This window comes from Mytilus edulis, chromosome 13 (assembly GCF_963676685.1).
Source record: "Mytilus edulis chromosome 13, xbMytEdul2.2, whole genome shotgun sequence".
NCBI classification, from domain to species: Eukaryota; Metazoa; Mollusca; class Bivalvia; order Mytilida; family Mytilidae; genus Mytilus; species Mytilus edulis.
The window spans coordinates 7,264,509-7,287,059 of NC_092356.1; the positions used below are offsets into that span (position 1 = coordinate 7,264,509).

A 22,551-nucleotide genomic window follows, 5' to 3' on the forward strand; every position below is an offset into this window, starting at 1 on the left:
ACGTTATTATTTAGATGTGTCTGAAGCGCCTTTTCAAATTAACATTTCTACATAAGGGAATGCTTGTAACAAGTCAGGGACATGACGTATATTTTATTTGTTTCATGTGTTTCATGTGTTTGATCTTTGGTTTTTGTCAATTTACTAAGGACTTTTCGAGTTTGATATTTTTCATAACTATACCTTTAACTTGAATCGTTTATCACTTGACACCCATCAAACTTCTTGATCCAACGAAAAAAAGATAATAGCATCATTTCAATGATATATTTCAAACGGTCTGACCGACTTAAAATTTTATAAATCTCTAAAATCTAAGATTTTAATACCGCAGTCTATCATATGCAATCCGAATCTAACATTTCGATCAGGTCCCTTTTGTTTCCAATACAATTGTTATGTATATGAAAAAAGAACAGTTTGGAAACTGTTATTCAAATTTTTTTAAATTACTTTTTACATTGGAGTATACATGTTATATTTATACATTTAGCCTGTTTCAGAAATGGTTTACAAAGGTCAACATCTCAATTAAATGGTAAGGTGAATGATTCATTAGATCGCTATTGAAATCCTCTTACAACAAAAGTTAACATATCTTAATATTGTCCTCATTCACACTTATTGTTTGAGTTATAGCTGTAAAATCCTCTTACAACGCAATTAACATGTCGTTTTATTTTTTAATTTTCACCTTTTAGAATATGTTATCTTAAGGCTTACTTCAAAGAAAACATGTAGATTCTGAATTATAAAAGTAGAACCTTTTGAAATGCAAATTTTCAAACAATTGCTACTAACGATAACCAGTGGTGTTCTAATATTTTTGAATCAATGAGTGACAATTGATACCTATTCCCATTTCTTCTCTATTTGCAAATCCGAGGGTATACCAGCCCAGTAGCAAGTACTTCGGTACTGGCATAAAAATGCGGACTGTGTTATAATTGAAATTTGTTGTTACAAAATGTTAGAAATTATTATAAATTAAGGAATGTATCTCCCTCATGCAAACTCTGATTCCTTTCACGGATTTGGCTATACTTTTTTTTACCTTTTAGATGATAGCTTTCCATCTTTTATATAAGTTTTGGATTTCAAATATGTTGGCCACGAGCATCCATGAAGAGACATGTATTGTCAAAATGCGCATCTGGTGCAGGAAAATGGGTACCGTTCATGTTATTACATCTGTCTTATTATAATCGGACTGCAGTGTTTATGTCATAACAATGTTTGCACTGAACTTGCCAATTGTGGTACCAATCAGTAATATATTGTTTGAAAAGTACTTGTATAACATACTTTTTAATTTTGAAAATACAATCTGCTGATTATTTTTAGGTAAAATGTGATAATGAATATTGTAACACATCAGACAAATTAACAATTAAAAAAAAGTGACATTGTTTGTTTTTTGTTGTGTTTTAAATACTTGTGTATATAATTTAGTGTGGTGACAAATTGATTATAGCAATTAATTGATCAACATATATGTACATGGCTGCAAATTGTGGTAAATATGATGACGTTCGATGTCGCAGATTGTGAAAATTTGCAAATAATAAGGGTAAAGGTCATAATGGGGACTTTCTAAAAAACCTGTTTAATTTTTTTTGTGGCGGTAATTTTTCGCGATAACTAATCAAAAAGTGAGAAAATGACAATATATATATTCATCCGCGCAACCTTTCAAGAAAAAGAAGATACAAATTAGATTATGACAACATAATCATATAGACATTTCAGGAAAAAAATGAATAGAATTCATTGCATTACATAGAGAAAAGGGTACAAAAATGTTGAATACACGATCATAAGATTGCGAATGGAAATGGGAATGTGTCAAAGAGACAACAACCCGAACATAGAGCGCAAACTCCAGCCGAAGGCCATCACTGGGTCTCCAATGCAACGAGAAACTTCCGCACCCGGAGGCGTCCTTCAGCTAGGCCCCTAAACAAATATGTATACTAGTTCAGGGGTAATGGACGTCATACTAAAACCGAATCATACACAATAAACTTACTTTAAAAATAGTAAAAGACTAACAAAGGCCAGAGGCGCCTGACGTGGGACAGGCGAAAAAATGCAGCGGGGTAAAAAAAAATTGAGATCTCAACCCTCCCCCTATACCTCTAGCCAATGTAGAAAAAAAAACCGCAAAACAGTACGCACAGTAAAACTCAGTTTAAGAGAAGTCCGAATCAGATGTCAGACCAGTAAACAAAAGAAAATAAACAAAATGACAATAATACATAAATAACAATAGACTACAAGTAGTTACTGACATGCTATACATGACAATTGCATTTGAATAAGGAAAAAATGTACAACAAAATCAGCCAAAAAACCCAACCCAAAACATAAGTTATAACATTCATCAAAGATAGCATTTTTCGCTAATTCTTGATTTGAGCAAATTGGGAAACTCAATAAGTAATGGATTTGAAAGAATTTATTATCATTAACGGCGATCAACGAAGATAAATTTGTCAAGTCGAGGTCCCCGGATGTTAAGCATACCGAATATTAAGCAAAAAAAGTATTATATATATTATATATCATTCAATACCCCCGTCGCAGCCATCTCTAAAATAGTTTGGTTAGTAAGATGTTTTCTACAATCAATATCGCCTTAAAATAAATGTTAGTGCATACAGTTATTTCGTAAAACACGAACATTGACAACCTGAGTTATACCTGAAAATCATTCTGTTTGCACAGAGTTTAAACGTGTTGTCATTTAATAGCAAGGTGTCGATACTTATTTTGCGTACCCCGAAAGTGTTACTTCTGCAAATCATGTAGTCAGAACCTCCGAACATATTTTTCTAAAATTTCTAGTTAATTCGGTTACGTCACTTCTTATATGCTTGTAAGTCTCACCTGAATTTATTTAAATAAATGTATATTTCGGGTGTGTATTATGATACGGTAAACATTTAGAAGCTGCTTTGCTCCTTATAATGAAATAATCATCTGTTCGGTAATAGATACCTCATTAAATTAAACTAATGTTCACCCTTAAATTAGAACAAATAAAGAAATGTACAAAAACAGTTCACGGCAAATTGAATTAAACTTTATGTCTAAACTTAATATACAGTTCTATTACATTTGTAATTGATAGTTATCCCACGATGACGCGTTGTGTCAGTGTAAGATCACCCCGATGGCCGGAGGCCAGAGGATGATCTAACACTGACAAACCAAATCCGAGTGGGATAACTATTTTACATCCCAGCTGTTTTAGATCAGACGAAAAACCATTTACAATTCATAAAATCAAGCTTAGACCGCCACACAACCATTATAACATACTTTATACATTACTATATGATTTATACCCTTTTTGACCCCCGAACACGATGAGTAGATATCAAATAATGTCAACTCGCCCCACTGGCCAATCGGTCCAACCTATATCGCCACTTTATGAATAAAATCGCCCCACTCTTGTTTACCGACTCGCCCCACTTTTGAAAAAGTGTAAAATCAAACTGAACAATCACTGACAAGTCACTTATTAACGAATAGGGTTTGAACCCCACTAAATAAAGGTCTGCCAACTTGCCCCACTTATAAGTCTTCCTTTAAGTATGTTAAATTACTGATAGTTCGTATCCAGTCGTCCTGGTGTATTGGTTGTGTCGAGGCTTGATATGCTAAGAGTCATGAGTTCGAATCCCAGCATTTACACTGGATTTTTTCTACGTGAATTTTGATAGATAGTCTTTCCGTATAATTGTATAGTTAATTATAAGTTTTATAGTGGATTTGACATTACCGCCAAAATGTTACAGAACAAAGGAAGGCATGCATAACAAAGAAACTCAAACTGGGGTGATCTGGTTGGGGTGATCCGGCTCAGATCACCCCTGTTGCAACGTATGGGATGTAACTAGAGTTAAAACATATGTTTTTGTCAGAAAATTTCGACTACATGGGATGATGTTGTTTTTAATTCAAATAATATAAATGATGTTTATATGAACTTTGTCAAAACATTTGAAAGTACTGTCAATAGATATATAACTACTAAAACTATTACAATTAGACCAAAGGATAAACCATTTATGAACAACTTGATAAGAAACAAGATAAGATGATTATAAGTGCAAACTGACATCACAATTTATTGACAAAAATGTTCCTTCTGGTAAATGGTGGCACATTGCCAAGTCTGTATCAAATTTTACTAAAACAGAGATTCCCCCCCCTTTTTTTGGAACATGATGGCCAAATTTTTATTCATCCATTAGACAAATCAGAGATCCTGAACAATCATTTTGCTGATATAGCTAATATTGATATAGAACCAGATAATAATGAGCCTCCTCCATGTCATTTAAACAAATTTGCCATCACTGAGAAAGAAATTTTAGACCAGTTACAAATTTTGAATGTTAATAAACCAGCTGGACCTGATGGTATCAGTCCTAGAATTTTAAAAGAGGTTGCTAGCTTTATTTCTAAACCATTAACTAAGTTATTTAATATGTCTCTATCAGTTAAACAGGTTCCACTGTTATGGAAAATTGCCCACGTTAATCCTATTTTTAAAGGGAAAGAAGTTCCAGATTCAACTCTAAACTATCGTCCAATATCTGTTACCAGTATTGTTTGTAAGATTATGGAAAAAGTTTTATTTAAACATTTGTATAATTATATGAAGAGTAATAACCTTTTGTGAAAGTTTCAATCTGGATTCCAACCAGGTGATTCTACTGTTAATCAGTTAATCGAAATATATCATAAAATTATTAGTAATATGGATAGTGGTAGGGATGTAAGGTTTGTATTTTGTGATGTATCTAGAGCTTTCGATAAAGTTTGGCATAAAGGACTTTTATTTAAACTTAAACAAGTTGGCGTAAATGACCAGCTCTTATCTTGGATAGAAGTTATCTTTCGGATCGTCAACAAAAGGTAGTTTCAGAAGGCTTTTCGTCAACTCTAAGAAGTATATATGCAGGTGTCCCCCAGGGATCAGTTTTGGGACCCTTTCTGTTTATTATTTATATAAATGATATAGTAAATGACATTGCTAATGATATTAGATTTTTTGCAGATGACACCTCTTTATTTGTCATAGTAGATGATGATCATGCTGTAGCGGCTGCTTCTTTGACTGATGACTTGGATGTAATCTCAAATTGGGCAAAATCATGGGCTGTTCAATTTAATTCTAAGAAAACTAAATATATTGTATTTACTAGAAGGGAAAGGGAGCATCCACCTGCATTTTTTGGGATAAAGGGCGAAGAGGTTGAGAAAATAAATATTCACTCTCATCTTGGGATAACATTTCAGTCGTCAGCTTCATGGCACATGCATATTGATATTATTTATAAAAAAAGCATGATCTCGTCTTTCTGTGCTTCGTCAAGTTAAACACTTATTAGATAGGAGTTCACTTATACGTATTTATTATGCTTTTATTAGACCCATATTAGAATATGGTGATGTTATTTGGGGCAATTGCTCCCATCATGAGTTTGAGCTTCTTGAAAATATTCAGATAGAAGCTGCTAGAATTATTACAGGATTACGACGTAATTCCTCCAGACAAAAACTTTATATTGAATTAGGTTTAGAAACTCTGGAGAATAGACGTAATAAACATAAGCTTATACTATTCTACAAAATACTAAATGGGATGACACCTGCATACTTATATGAGTTAGTCCAGCCATATCTTCCAAGACAAACCCCTTATACTTTAAGGAATGAAAATAACACTTTTCACCCGCCTCTTGCTAGAACAAGCTCTTATTTTAATAGTTTCATTCCTTCCACTATAAGACTTTGGAATAGTCTTCCTTTGAGTTTACAAAAATCACCAAGTTTGGGTATATTTAGAAGTTGACTGGATAAGTTTTATAGGACTGATGATATATTTAAACCTTTCAACTATGGGATAAGGAAACTTAATATAAGTCATTGTCAACTCAGAAATAATGCTAGCAACCTTAAATGTCATTTCTTTAATCAGTTCTTATCCGAAAACACTTTTTGCACAAACTGTAACCATCCTGTTGAGGATAACCAACATTTTTTTTTATTTGCCCTAAGTATAATGATGTAAGACAGATCCTTCTTGATTCCATTTACTCCATTGTTGATAATGTTGACATAAATATTGAATTAATACTTTTTGGAAACAGATTATTTTCATATGATATGAATATTGCTATTTTTAAATTTGTTCAGAAATATATCAGTGACACTCAACGTTTTGTTTGAAACTTTCTTTAATTTTTGTTTCATCTCCAAAAATATTGCATTATTTTAAATACAGTTGTTGTAATTGAATTATACCTTGTACATGTAATATGGAGAGAGCTTTTATAGGCTGTGCCTGTTGCTCAATTTTTTGCATATCTTAATGAATAAAATATGTTTAAAATCCAAACTCAAGTTGCTATATTCCAATATCAGGTTAGTGTGACAAAAAAATGAAGACATCATAAATATCATGCGCTGTGTTGGATGTTCCTTCTTAGTGGACGCTAAAAGCCAATGATGTATTAAAACTTATGCATTGTTTCCCGGCTCTGGCTTTACTTTTTGTACCTTTTTGGATTATAGTTCTTCATCTTTTTTTTTTATAAACTTTTGATTTTCAAACCATTTTGGCCTCGATCATCATTGCAGATACATTTATTGTCAAAAGGCGCATCTGCTGCAAAAAAGGTCGGTATCGTTAATATAATTATTATTTTTTATAATGTGTAGAGGATATGTTTGGATATGAAGAGTAATCCGTCCGTTCGGAACAAATCTTAACCTAAGTTACTTTATGCATACAAGTGAGCTTTTTTTAATCTCCTGTGGTCGGTCGTCGTTGTCGTCCATCAAATTGCAAAATATCTTCTCCCGTGAAATTACTGGACTAAAACTAAATCATACTTGGCCACAATCGATTCATTATATGGATATCTAGGTAATAAATAATGTGTTCGACAACTACGTCTGTCAACCAACACGGCTCACATGGCTTCTAATAGAAAAACTCTGCAAATTTTGCCGATCATCTTGAAAACATCTATAAATATAGAAAACGTATCAGGACAGATTTATTTAGAATGCTGAGATCTACATACCCGCAATTTACATTAAAAATTTCGGCTAAGTTTATATAGGAATAATGTAGAAAGACGAATTTGAACCGATTCTTTTTTTCACATATCTGCCTATTGTCTTGAATCTATAATAGGTAGACATTCTTGAAATGACAAAAATAATTAGCTAAACATGAAATATATTCTAGACTACAAAGTCGAATAGCGGTCATTAGTGTTAGAGCCTATAGTGTGTTATGTAATTTAAAAAAGCCTAATTCCCCTTTTTGAAATAAAAAAACCAATTCCCAAAATATTTTGAGTTGATTATACCAATTTCAATAAAGAAAAGAAATAGTGCAAAAACTTTTTTTTTATTTCAATAAAGAATCTTGTATCTCTAAGTTAAAATGCTGTAATTTAAAAACATTTTTTTTTGAAACACAAATAATCTGTATAAAAAGTATAAAACATCAAAGCTGTAAAACACTCGGGTAAACAACAAGTTTGATTTTTTTAACTGTTTATGTACGCCTCCCTTTCTAATTCTTAATTCCAGCCCTGTAGTCAGCACATTTTTTTTGACTTTTTGACATACAATTGACATGAAATATTTATTATCTTTTAAGGGGAACGTATGATATGTTTCCATTATTTAGACACGGAAATTTCGATAAAATTTACGATTAACGGCTTTATGTGTACTATTAATGCATTCTTTTTTATATATAATTGTTCACACATTCGTACAGATAATATCTTACATTGTGTATTTGTAAGTTTTACAATCATTTAAATGTAGAAAACCATTCATGTATATAACCTTCATAATTTAAATATTGTACTTCCTTATACATAGCAAACAATGAATTAACGTCACACTGCAGACATAACTTTTATAATCTTCATACACATCGTGAGTAGGTATTAAAGGTAAGTTTCTTGTTTTGATATTAATTCAAATTCAAATGATTATCGCCATCAAGCTTCAAACAGTTAGTTCGTAACAAGTACAAGTACACTTCAATACACCTAGTAACCAAGCAACTATTGGTTAATAGTTAGCAGCCCTTGAATGAAAGTAGTCAATTATCTCCCTTATATTAAAAGAAAACAAATACAAATAATATATGTATGTAATAGGTGAAAAGTCACAAGTTTTTAAAACAGAACATAGTTTGGCCAATGCTGTAATATAGTATTTATTATCTCTGGAAAATTCATCTCTTAAAAAACCACGACCTCCAGCTTTCTTCTGGGTTACGTGTAAATAATTGTTCCCTAAACGACAAGAAACTATTTTTCATTTTAAATTTGTTTACTTAATTGTTTGTTATACTTTGTCATAAACCACATGATTCATTTTGTATGATATTGTCAGGAATCTTTTAAGTTGATTAATATATGACAATACAATTTAGAATTTGAAATATTATAAAGATCTATCGAAAAATTTCAGGTCAGCTGTTTATGCCGTTTCGTAATATTAAGTGAATCCCTTACAAAACCCCGTTTGACCGAAATTTTGAATCAACAGCATTAATTTCTGTGATTTATTTACTCAACAACATTCAGGATATGTGTATCTTGATACGGTTTCATGTACATTGATAGCTCATCCAGCCGATTGAATTAATTTATTGGTTGTTTATTGTTTAATGGCACTTGTTAAACTCCAATCTATATCGTTGTGGCAAGTTTTCATTCATAAAGGTATCATAGTTATCTTCGCGTAAACTGTTTTTACTTGTTATCGCTGCTCCACAGAAAGCATATTTGCTCCACACAAAGCATAAAAGTAAACGCTCTAATATTTTATTAAAATGTTTGTTACCTAATTTAACGGTAAAAAGAGTGATTTTCCGTTTTTAGTTTGACATGCCTGATATGTTAAGGTTACTCATTTACCATCAGTCGCAAAGATGCTTTTTATATTATGGAGACCACACGTAACTTATCAATTAAACCTTAATTAAACATGTGTTGTTGAAAGGCTTTCAATGGCTCTCTGAAAAAGTGGAATAACAAAAAAATATCCCGACTGGATGAAGGCAGTTCATCATTTAGAAAAAGGTGAATTAAACCTAGGTAAACCTGTCACTTGTTTTGTCACGGAATAGAAGTTCCTTCATAATATAGGTTCCAAAAAGAAAAAAAATATTCTGGAATATTCTTTCCACAGGAATAAACATAACAGTATATATTCCTAACGGAATAAATGGTATATAATATAATATTACAAAGTTTACATTAGAACTTCTGTTAGACGGAACAAATATACGTTGACAGTATGACATTCACATGAAATTACATAATATTGACAACAATGTGTGAACAAAAAAAAAACAGACGTTATAGGTGAAAAAAAGAAGTATAGCATTCAACATTGTATTATAATCTATTATACTAACAAATATGTCGACAAAGAAAAATAAAATACAGACAAAGCATATAATATGTATAAGCAAAAATGAATGACAAAAAAAAAACAATCAAAAGAATGAAAACAGCACAGACAGATATTGGCGGGATGCATAAGTCAGTCTTAAAAGGTCTTGTTAAAAAGCTAAATCTATAGCAAAGTTCGGTTCACATTTTTTTAAATTTCATACTGGGAAAATGTTGCACCCATGTTATCTTTTATCGATTGGATACAAGTAATTGATAAGGGCTGAATTCTACAATGTTTTCGTCGACAGTAAAATGCACATACTGTGTTAATTCCAGATTGTATATACTAAAAGTGTTCCTTTTCCATGAATACACACAGTGTTTAATTGAACACTTGCATACACACAGTGTTTAATTGAACACTTACATACACACAGTGTTTAATTGAACACTTGCATACACACAGTGTTTAATTGAACACTTACATACACACAGTGTTTAATTGAACACTTGCATACACACAGTGTTTAATTGAACACTTACATACACACAGTGTTTAATTGAACACTTACATACACACAGTGTTTAATTGAACACTTACATACACACAGTGTTTAATTGAACACTTACATACACACAGTGTTTAATTGAACACTTACATACACACAGTGTTTAAGTGAACACTTACATACACACAGTGTTCAATTCAACACTTACATACACAAAGTGTTTTTTAAAAGATCAACGACTCATATATAATATATATATTATTTTTTACAAAATTTTGGTAAAATTCATGTCAGTTTTAGTATAAAATTAAACCCACGGATTCAAATTCAGATAAATAACAGGTCAACTAGAGCAAACATAATACCCTTTGTTCGCGCAAACGTAGCAAAATTCGAGTTCGAGAAAATTAAAAGCTTAAATGAGAGGACTTTTCTAGCAAACAATTTATAGGGAGAGCAGACCCGACTAATAATTACATGGTTTAATACGTCATTTATTTATTTCTAAAGGTTCGCACAGAAATCTATAATGCCAAAATCTGGACAAAAAACCCAGACATTTTCGGCTACATATGAGAGATTCTCAGAATGTTCAAAAATAAAGTATGATGAAGTTTTGTGCCTACAATCCAATATGATTGACATGGAATTACGCCGCCTTATTCACTAGAACATATTATTCGAAATACTAAAGATTTTCTTATCCCAGGCATAGCTTACCTTAGCCGAATTTGGCACAACTTTTTGGAATTTTGGTTCCTCAATGCTCTACAACTTTGTACTTGCTTCTTACCTATTTTAAAATGAGCGTCACTGATGCGTCTTATGAGCCTGGTACCTTTGATATTTGGCTATACTTTTTGGACCTTTTGGATTAAAGCTCTTCATCTTTTATATAAGCTTTGGATTTCAGATATTTTGGCCACAAGCATCACTGAAGAGACATGTATTGTCGAAATGCGCATCTGGTGCAACAAAATTGGTACCGTTAATTTTATTGATAACTATTATGTGAATGATATTGTAATACTTTTTATTGTCCTTCTGAGCTGTCGTGTTTTCAAAATTATGTCAATGATAGTTCATTGCTGCATAAGGCTATAATGTATTGCAGTACTAATTATTGCATTTACTACAATAAATATACAAATTCTAGTAATGATTGTTAAAATTTAGATCGCTTAGCATTCACACTTTTTTGTTTCTGCACCTAATTTTTTTTATTTGTTCAAACTAGCAATTAAGAATAGCTAATTATGTTATATTAAAGTTTGTTGTTGCCTCATATAATTTCTAACTTCTAACTCCCATTTTTTGGTATTTTTTCCTATTATAAAAAAAACTTTGTTTCGAATTCTTTTATTGTATAAACCTATTTGTTTTTATTTCTATTAATCAGATAGATTAGCCTTATATGATAATTAGTACCATTTAGGGTGAAAAACTTTCATGTGAAACGTGAAAAGAACCAATTCCTTCGTCGTCATTGTAAATTTTACAACATCATCCAAAGCCTTTTAATCTCCCTCACTTAATTTAATTTTGTATGGTAAAATGGGATGATTAAGAGAGCATTGTTGGATGGAAATTATAGTCTTCAAAAACTCAGTTTGAAAGAAAAAAGAAAAAGAAAAATTGACAGTAATAATAATAATGAGGAGCCGAAATCCTCTGCTTAAAAAAATGAAATCCAGAGGTCACGAATTAAAAAAAGATCCCGACATCCCGAAATTTGAAAAAAAATCTCGTATCCCGAAAGGATCTATCTCGAAATCACAAGCTTAAAAACAACCGATCCCGACGTCCCGAAAAAGGTCCTACCCCTCTCAATAATAATTAAAAACCAATTGTTCAGAGAACATTGAAGGTCTTTCAACCAATAAGGCTCTATTTTGAAATAAAAATATTAAAATTCAGTTGAAAATGTCAGTTCCTATGGCTTTATGATGTATATAGTATATGAATTTCGAGCAAAGGTCAAAATCTAGAACGTTCAATTAACCTATGACCTTGACCTCAACTTAAAGGTCATAGACTAAACATCTCAAATCAAATGACACTAGTTCCCTAATATGTATGGTTCATGCGTAATATCACTTTACGCATAATTGTTAATATAAGAGAGGCGAAAACTCCCGTTTATTGTCTACGCACCCCTGCAACCAAAATTTATAAGTTACGACATGTCGCAACTAACAATTTAGTAAAAATAATTTGTCGATATCTTATAAGGTTAATGAAAATAAGTGAAAATAAGCCAAAATCAAAATTTAGAATTTGACCTTGACCTTTGACCTTGACCTTTTTTTTCATTTTTTTGGACCAAGGATCTTAAATCAAAAGACCCTAGGCCTCTATCACTTATTGTTTTCAAGTTAGAAATGCATATCACTTATATCATATACATAAGGGGGATAACTCTCATATGGAGTCTCCAGATAGCTTCGGTCAAAATAAATCAAATCATCCTGAGGATCTAACGAGCAATTTGGTAAAACAAATTTGTCGGTTTCTTATACGGTTGCGACGTATAAGAAATATCAAGAAAAACAGTGTTCGGGGAGATAACTCTTACAAGGTAAAGTTTTCTGTTACGCGGTGTCAGTTTCAAAAGCGTATTAACTGTTCGATATCATATACCATATGTCTAAGCAAAAAAAAAACAGCGAAGGAATAAAAAGTTGGCGGAAGAAAAAAAATAAAATAATAATAATCAGAACAAAACCTATAGGTCTTTCCACGGAAAGGTGGAAAGACCTAATAATAATAATAATGATAATGATAATAATAATAATAATAATGATAATAATAATAATAATAATAATAATAATAATCATAACAAATTCAATAGGGCTTTCCACAAGAAAGGTGGAAAGACCTAATAATCAGAAGAAAACCAATAAGTCTTTCCACGGAAAAGTGGAAAGACCTTATAATAATAATCAGAACAAATTCAATAGGTCTTTCAACCTTTAATGATAATGATAATAAAATATTATAATAACTTCGAATAAATACTTCTATGCCAATGAAAATTCAATTAATTAGTATTTATACTAAGTATAGATGTATAAGGCTTTGAAAAATCTACAAAGAAATACAAAAAAAAAGAACCCCCTGACCTATTTCGTATTTGTCTGTTTGTTTAAAAAGTTAGATAGGTTTCAGTCATGAATAGTTTGAAGAGAATTCTCTTATTTTCTTTGTTTATCTCATTTGAACCTGAACTTAGCATTATGATATTTTAACTATTACATTAATCAAATTAAATGATTTGAGAATTACAAATATGATTACTATTAAATTTACTTAATCAAAATTTATATCGTTTCAATTCAACTCCGAATTTTAAGTCTTACCCGAAATTCGTCTATGACTGGAGGCGAAGTATAGTTTTAACTACAACTTAATTTTCAATCTATGTTTGTACAAACCGTTTAAAGAAAGTCCTCCACACTTCAAATTTGCAGATGGAAAATGAATTTTCTTCAGCTGAGGATGGCGACGACGTCTTACCAGATAAAACAAAGGATAAGGAATATAAAAGGAAAGTAAAAGAAAAGCTCATAAAATCTATAAGAAAATCCGTTGGGACTGTGGAATCTGGCAAACAAGTATTAAATGTCGCGGTAATAGGTGCCAAAGGCTGTGGGAAAAGTTCGTTCATTAACACAGTAATAGCAAGCTTAAGGAAAGATAAATGGCAGCTGTATTCAAAAGTTGGAATGAACAGCGGAGGGTTATCCAGTATTACACAACATTTTAGAAGGTAAGATTTATACACCAAAAGTCGTTGTACACATACATGTGGTATGTATCAAATTTTATAGATTTGTCACGGTTTTGCTTTTTTTGTAGTATGCAACATTTTGGAAAACATAAACCCATATAACATAGTTCGTTGAAACGCAAAAATCCTGTATACACCAATGAACATATAAACAGTAGATGAACTCATTAAAATTACCAAGATTGCCCTAGACGCGGTTTCGTCTACGGAAGACTCATCAGTGACGCTCTGGCGCGAAAACAAAGTTTCAATCCTTGTTCCAATGATGAGTTTATTTAGATATGTCTAAATTCCGAATAAACATAACCACTCTATTTTTTGTGATGGTGTCCAGTGATATTAATCTCTGTTTAATACAAACCTCGATGTGATAAGATCCGACTCTTCAGAGTGAATTTACATGTGTTTTCATTCTTGGCTAAACAGAACTCGTCATTTAAATAAACAACGGATTCTTTCTTTCTCAAATGTTTTACTAAACGTCTAACGACTTTAGTAAATATATATCCACTAGATTTCATACCAAAATCAAGTCCAGTAAAGATAAAAACTGTTAAAACCTCCGAATTTCAAGGAGAAACATAAGTATTTCTGATAATCATGAACTATATCAATATGATGGTGTACTGATTTCATATCAACAACAAAACCGAAACAATTAGAATATAAATACTGTTTTACTACTTTTCAATCTTCGAATTTAATCAAATCCATAATAGTTGTTGAAACAAATTCACTATTATCTAATGCTTATTTATTTCGTAAAGTATTTCTTCAGGCTAGTTGAGCAACAGAATTTTATAACAGTCTAAAATAACATTAAAAATGAAATCTGAAGCAATAATCTGTTTCCAAATTTTGATAGATTTTTTTTAAACGACCTTTGACATAAATATCAGAATTGCAATTTTCGTCTTCATAAAATGTTTTAAAAATATCAAAATATTGTACCTCGACAATGTCGCTGTTTTGATCTTAAGTAGACCCTGTTCTTTCCATTCCTTTTCTGCAGTTCTTGCCATGTTCCCTTGCTTGCCACACAGTTGAAGCAGACCTCTGAGGTATTGAAGATATTTTAGTGACCGAAAGACAAGCCGCTTGGGGCCAAACACCCCTCGCAAGGGCTGCAGATGAAATATAGAATCAGAACCACCTGTAACATGCCATTTGAGGTGCTGAACCAAGTGCTTCCGGCGGTCGCTATCTGCTCCTAAGTTTGTCTGGTTTCTCAAATGTATTCTTGACTGCCCTGTTGTCTGCTGTGCTTATTCTTTTCTCCTATTCCAAAGTCGCTAGCCACTTCATCTGAAAGGAATTATTAACAGTTTTCGAACCGCACTCGGACTTATCTGCTATTCCTATTAATTTAACTCTTCATGATCTGAACAGACGGATCTTTAAGTACCCTGACTGCCTTTTTTGGTCGATTCTTCTCAATGTAGTTAAATGGATACCACAATTTAGTTCAAATTTTAACTGATTCCCCTGAAATTTAATTCTCTGATTCCTTTTCCCTTTTTACTAATATCTCTGTTGTTTCTGAAAAAAAATCATCTCTAGGCCAGAAACTTTGTAATTAAAGTACTTTGTCTTCATTGAAAACAAATCTGCGTTTGAAACTTCTGGTGACTTGTCTTGTTTTGAATCTTTCTTTCTTTATATTGATTCTGCAACAGAATGTTTAGCCGAAATTGACTTGTTAGGAGTGACAGTAAATTGTCTAACATTAAGGTCACGTTCTGATTCGAACATCATAAACAATTGTATGGAAGTCGAGAGGTTACCACCAAGCATTCGATAAACTAAAAAAAAGGGTTTTCAACCTACTAAATACTTTACTAATTTGCATGACAAGTTTATTCTCTCGTAAAACCAGAGAATGAAATAGATCAGGAAATTCATAAGCATCCGCACATAAGTTTATATAAAACCTCTGAAAAAACGAACTAAGAATAAAAAAAACCACAACAACATTCAAGTCATCTGAACTGAATAAAACGTGACACAAGAGCAAACTGACATGTACGTTCTTCCACACAGTACATCTTTCATATGTCCTTACTACTGCATTACTAAAATGGGCAACGATTTAGAAAATTGTCTTCCTAATATCTGATGATTTCACTAATATACTGGGGTAGGAGCAGATTAAAACGGGGCTCATTTAGGACAACAACAATAAAAAGAAAACGTAAAATTTTCCCAATTTATGGATGGGTCTGTCCTGTGCCATTTGTATTCGTCTGTGAGTCCAATTTTCAATTTCGAAAACAAGCTTTATTTCTTCAACATTTTCATAAAGGTGTTTGGAATCTTACTTTTTTTCAGTTTCAGTGCTAAAAGAGATTATTATGAAGAAGAACCAGAGGTGTTGTTTCCAACGTTTATCGATATTAACGGTTTGGAAGATGAAGATGTTAACTTCAATAGGGCGCTTTTGAGAGCATTATTTGACGGAAAAATTAAAGAAAATGAAAAGATTAAAAATGTTCTGGACATGTATAAGAATACACCAGATGATTTTAAAACCAAAATGCTCCATCGGGCAGAACATCTAAAGATAGATCGAATTATTGTTGTTACAACAGCAGACCCAAAGGAGCCATTAACAGCAGAATTGTTTAAATGCATAAGGGAAGTGGCAAACGATCTTGAAGGTAACTTACTATTGAAAATACTTAATAAACTCTTTCATGATATTTTCAGTTCAAATATCCATAACAAATTTTAACAGACCTATTCCAATTTCAAACTTATATCTTTGATGTTTGTATATAACACTAAGCAGGGTGATAACCAGTGTTTTGTTGTCTTTTCAAAAGTATGATAAAGGTGCATATTTTCGGATTCTTTTCTCATTATATACGTGTTTATATTCAAATCATAGTATTCGAGATTGAAGAAAATTTAGCACAAAACAGTCGAGAATCGTAGTTTAAAATAAATTTGGATCTCAAATATGCATTAGGATATTCATATTCACCGAATAAAATACCACTGAAAGATAAAAGATTAATATTGTCAACGCATTCATTTTCATTTCTGTTCCCAATAACAATATCTAATTGTTTTCCCTAAAATCCAACGAAAGAAGACAGTCATACATTGTTAGCTCACCGGGCCAGACGGACTTTATGTGAGATATAAAGTTATCACTTGGCATTCGTCGTCGTCGTCGTCAACTATTTCAAACCACTTCTCCTTGACACTACTGGGCAAAATACTTTCCATTTTGGTCATATTAACGTTTTGGTAGATCGTAATTATTGGTAATTTGCTGAATAATATTATTGTAACAGTTTAGCTCTATCTATAATAATATTCAAGATAATAACAAAAAACTACAAAATTTCCTTAAAATTACTAAACTTACCGAGATAAACTGTAACAATAGTAATATTCAGCAAATTACTAATGATTACGATCTACCAAAAAAATAATATATGACAAAAATTGTCAATTGAACCCTTAAGCAGTAATTGCCCTTTAAAGACAATTTTAATCAATAAGTTCATCACAATTTCTATAATTTCAAAATCTTCTTATCTGAAACTACTAGACCCACTATTTCTAAACTTTAACTGAATGTTCCGTAAGGTGTATAAATTGTATCCGAAGTTTGATCTATCAACAAACATGGCCGACACGGTTAAAAAAAACCATGCGGTAAAATACAGTTTTTGACTTATATCTTAAAACAATAAATGCAAAGTCAAGAAGTTAAAGTATTCATTAACTCAAGTTCTACCTGTCCTGAAGTAATCAGCGAAATCAAGTATATAATTTTTGGTTATTGCCTCTGAATAAATGATTTTAAGGAAATTCTGAAGTTTCTTGAAGTTGTTATCATCTTGAATATTATTATAGATAAAAATAAACAGCAGAAATGTTCATCAAAGTAAGATCTACAAAAAGTTTAATATGACCAAAATTGTCAATTGACCCCTTCAGGAGTTATTATCCTTGAAGGACAACTTTTCACGATATGTTCTTCTAAAGTTTGCTTACTAAAACGAGCGTATTGCGAAATTTATTTGCTTTTAACTATTGAGAGTTGATATAAGAAGTACAAATTTTTGCACGATATATGCAATCTTTTTCCGCTTAGGATAAAAGATGAAAAAAGAAACTGTTTTAAGGAAAACTATTATATTTTTCATTAAAATCTACGATATACGAACTCACGTTTTGACAACGCTATAAGTAATATTCAATTCTATTTTGTAAGTCAATCTCTCCCCGAAAAAATCAAAGCTCTGATTCCTTGTCTGTTTTTTGCTATACTGTAGGTCGTTTTTGGTTTGATCCGTTCGTCAGTATTTGAAATATATTTTGGATATTCAAAAATATTGGCCTATATTATGACTGCACACACTGAAAAATAATTTATTATCAAAGTGTTCAGCTGGTACTATTTTTTTTAGGTTTTATGCTATTACTGTATACAATTTAAGAAAAACGTGTGTGCCTTGCCCTTAGATATGAGAAAATAATTCACAGTGCGAGAATAGATGACAACGCAAAAGCAGAAGATAAGGGATTCTATAATTTCATAATTTAACAATTCAATTGAACGTTTTTTTACATTATTCAGGAATTCCAATATTTGGCGTGATGACCAAGAAAGATCTGTTCAGACATAATGACAAGAGGATCACTGACTTCCTTAAGGATTTGGGAATTGAAAGAGATAGTTTTAAATTGATAGTAAATTATTGTCCTGGTGCTAACAAAAAAATGATATATCACAGGACAATCTTGCCTGAAATTGATATCCCCGTACTGGAAGTTATTGAACAGGTTTGTACTCATGTTGAAATTTGACAACACTTACGAAATGATGGAGATGACGATAAGGGTCAAAAGGTAATAAGTTTTCTTAGAATGGGTTTTAACATCAGTATCTCGATGCAAAATGCACTTTAACTGCAAGTAACTAACAATTATTTTGTAATGATTTGATCCGATATCCAAATTGTAAAGCTTAGACCGGAGAAGTACTGTTAATTTTTGAAAATGGAATAGACCCTACGTTGAATTAGTCAACATTATCTTCAATTCATTAGGTTGCAATTTAATCGCAAGTTTCAAAGGACAATGTTCACGAATGGCACAAAATGGCCTAAAATATCAACTTTATCATAAAACAACAAAAAGGTCACAATTTGGTTCCTAAATTGATTAATTTCATAAGCCTTAATGCTAAACAAATCAGTTCTTTTCATAAAAGTACATAACATTCTCCAAAGTAAGCCCATTTTGGCCATTTTGTCAAAATATGATGTTTTTGTGTGTGTGTGCAATATGGATAGTATATGTGTTTGAATCTAGGTTGGGTCAAATCATGTTGTGAAAAACTTTAAAAGATAAAAGTGCCGGCAAAAACATATAAGGTTAAAAAAATAAGAACCAGTATTTTCGTATTCTGAAATTAGAAAAAAAGGTTGCATATACTTAATAATCACAAGCATGTATACGATATGTTTACAGGTGATCAATCCTCATCTTGGACCACGGGGAGACTGGCATGGTTTCCTTGCACGAATGCTTCTGACAGTTATAAAATGGGTCTGTATTCCTATACAGATTACCATTTGGGCGTGGATCCTGGTTTTATTCACATTCATGCTTTACCATGACCAGAAGAAGATTTTTGCTACAACCAACAATACATTGAACAATAAATATGAATTCACATTACCAAATGTAGGCTTTATTTACCATTTTTACAGGTTCTTAAGCTCAACCTTGGTTATTGCTCCCATCGCCTTTTCTCTTTTTCTGCTTGTACTGTCGAATATTGCGAAGCAACTTGTTCGCGTGGGTTTAGCCACATTGCTGTTAGCTATTTTGATAGTCATTTTTCCCACATTAGTGTATATCTACGAAAATCATATTAAACACTGGTAACTGTCACGGTAAAAACTAAATAGTTGTTCTTTTGAATGTTTTTTTTTATAGATAGTTATATTTGTGTTCCTTTTGGTCACCCATTCATTTATTTTACCATGGTCATTTTTATACGTTTTTTTATTCGCTTAGATGCTTTGACTATGTGCCATTTTGTTTTTCTTTGTTTTCATATTTGATTTTGTTTTTTTGTGATTTGGATTATTAAAAATGTTGACTTTTGTGAACCTTGTTTTTTTCTAATAGTTCTAACAACTATATCTGAATGTTTGATTCACACATTTTTGTCATTGTAGTGGTATTTTATGCGCCCGTTATTCAAGGGGAAGTTTTAGCCAGCTATCAAACCAGGTAAAAAAAGTGAAAAAAACACGTTATAATTTAGATGCGTCTGAAGCGCTTTTTTCAAATTAATACTTTTCTACATAAGGGAATGCTTGTAACAAGTCAGAAACATGACATATTTTCTATTTGTTTCATGTGTTTGATCTTTTGTATTTGCAAATTTACTAAGGACTTTTCGATTTGAATTTTCCTTAGAGTTTGATATTTTTCATTACTATACCTTTTAACTTGAAAAGTTTATCACTTGACACCCATCCAACTTCTTGATCCAACAAAAAAAGATAATAGCATCATTTCAATGATATTCCTAACGGTCTGACGGACTTTAAATTCAAAATGTTTTAAATTATTTTTTATATTGGAGTTTAAATGTCATATTAATACATTTAACCTGTTTCAGAAATTGATTACAAAAGTCAACATCTCAATTAAATGACGAGGTAAATGATTCATTAGATCGCTATTCAAATCCTCTTCCCATGCAATTAACATGTCGTTTTTTTTTAATTTTCATCTTTTAGAATATGAAACCTTAAGACTTACTTCATAGCAAACATGTAAATTCTGAATTATAAAAGTAGAACCTATTGAAATGTCAATTTTCAAACAATTGCTACTAACGATAACCAGTGGTGTTCTAATGATCTTGAATCAATGAGTGAAAATTGATACCTATAACCATTTCTTCTTTATTTGCATATCCGAGGGTATACCAGCCCAGTAGCAAGTATTTCGGTACTGGCATGAAAATACGAATTGTTTGTGTTATTGAAATTTGCTCTTACAAAAAGTAATTATTATAAATCAAGGAATGTATCTCCCTCATGCAAACTCTGATTCCTTTCACGGATTTGGCTATACTTTTTTTACCCTAAGATTATAGCTCCTCATCTTTTATATTAGCTTTGATTTTCAAATATGTTGGCCACGAGCATCCCTGAAGAGACATGTATTGTCGAAATGCGCATCAGGTGCAGGAAAATGGGTACCGTTAATGTTATTACATCTGTCTTATTGTAATCGGACTGCAGTCTTTATATCAAAACAATATTTAACAATTAAAGAAAAGTGACACTGTTTGTTGTTTGTTGTGTTTTAGATACTTGTGTATATAATTGAGTGTGGTGACAAATTGATTATAGCAATTAATTGATCAACATATATGTACATGGCTGCAAATTTTGGTAAATATGATGACGTTTGATGTCGCAGATTGTGAAAATTTGCAAATATTAAGGGTAAAGGTCATAATGGGGACTTTCTAAAAAACCTGTTTAATTTTTTTTGTCGCGGAAATTATTCGCGATAACTAACCAAAAGTGAGAAAATGACAACATATATATTCATCCGCGCAACCTTTCAACAAAAAGAAGATAGAAATTAAAATTTGACAACATAATCATATAGACATTTTCAGAAAAGAAAATGAATAGAATTCAGTGCATTACATAGAGACAAGGTTACAAAAAATGATAAATACACGATCCTAAGATTGCGAATGGAAATGGGAATGTGTCAAAGAGACAACAACCCAAACATAGAGCGCAGACATCAGCCGAAGGCCATGAATGGGTCTCCAATGCAGCGAGAAACTTCCGCACTCGGAGGTGTCCTTCAGCTAGGCCCCTAAACAAATATGTATACTAGTTCAGTGATAATGGACGTCATACTAAAACCGAATCATACACAATAAACTTACTTTAAAAATAATAAAAGACTAACAAAGGCCGGAGACAGGCGTAAAAATGCAGCCGGGTTAAAAAAATTGAGATCTCAACCCTCCCCCTATACCTCTATACAATGTAGAAAAAACAAACGGACAACAGTTCGCACAGTACAACTCAGTTTAAGAGAAGTCCGAATCAGATGTCAGACCAGGAAACAAAAGAAAATAAACAAAATGACAATAATACATAAATAACAACAGACTACAAGCAGTTACTGACATGCCCTACATGACAATTGCATTTGAATAAGGAAAAAATGTACAACAAAATCAGCCAAAAAACCCAACCCAAAACATAAGTTATAACACTCATCAATGATAGCATTTTTCGCTAATTCTTGATTTGAGCAAATTGGGAAACTCAATAAGTAATGGATTTCAAAGAATTTATTATCATTAACGGCGATCAACGAAGATAAATTTGTCAAGTCGAGGTCACTGGACGTTAAACATACAGAATATTAAGCAAAGAAACTATTATATATCATTCAATACCCCCGTCGCAGCCATCACAAAAATGGTTTGGTTAGTAAGATGTTTGCTACAGTCAATATCGCCTTTAAATAAATGTTAGTGCATACAGTTATTTCGTAAAACACGAAAATTGACAACATGAGTTATACCTGAAAATCATTTTGTTTGCACAGAGTTTAAAAGTGTTGTTGTCATTTAATATCAAGGTGTCGATACTTATTTTGCGTACCCCGAAAGTGTTACTTCTGCAAATTATGTAGTCAGAGCCTCCGAACATATTTTTCTAAAATTTCTAGTTAAATCGCTTACGTCACTTCTTATATGCTTGTAAGTCTCACC

At 31.8% G+C, this 22,551-nt stretch overlaps 1 protein-coding gene across 1 annotated transcript; it reads left to right on the plus strand.

Annotated features, from left to right (window-relative positions):
* The first annotated feature begins 7,903 nt into the window (after positions 1 to 7,903).
* On the plus strand, positions 7,904 to 21,091 carry LOC139502023 (uncharacterized). Its single transcript, XM_071291342.1, has 5 exons — positions 7,904 to 8,000; positions 13,438 to 13,736; positions 16,086 to 16,414; positions 18,352 to 18,557; positions 19,248 to 21,091. The coding sequence occupies exons 2-5, from the start codon at positions 13,438 to 13,440 to the stop codon at positions 19,665 to 19,667; spliced, it is 1,254 nt and encodes a 417-aa protein (XP_071147443.1). The 5' UTR covers positions 7,904 to 8,000; the 3' UTR covers positions 19,668 to 21,091.
* Positions 21,092 to 22,551: the final 1,460 nt, after the last annotated feature.

Excerpts from the sequence above, each read along its gene's own strand:
- LOC139502023 (XM_071291342.1), top strand. The coding sequence starts at position 13,438 with ATGGAAAATGAATTTTCTTCAGCTGAGGATGGCGACGACGTCTTACCA. Across the intron at positions 13,737-16,085 it reads ATTACACAACATTTTAGAAG|TTTCAGTGCTAAAAGAGATT; the intron begins GTAAGATTTATA and ends ACTTTTTTTCAG. Across the intron at positions 16,415-18,351 it reads AGTGGCAAACGATCTTGAAG|GAATTCCAATATTTGGCGTG; the intron begins GTAACTTACTAT and ends TACATTATTCAG.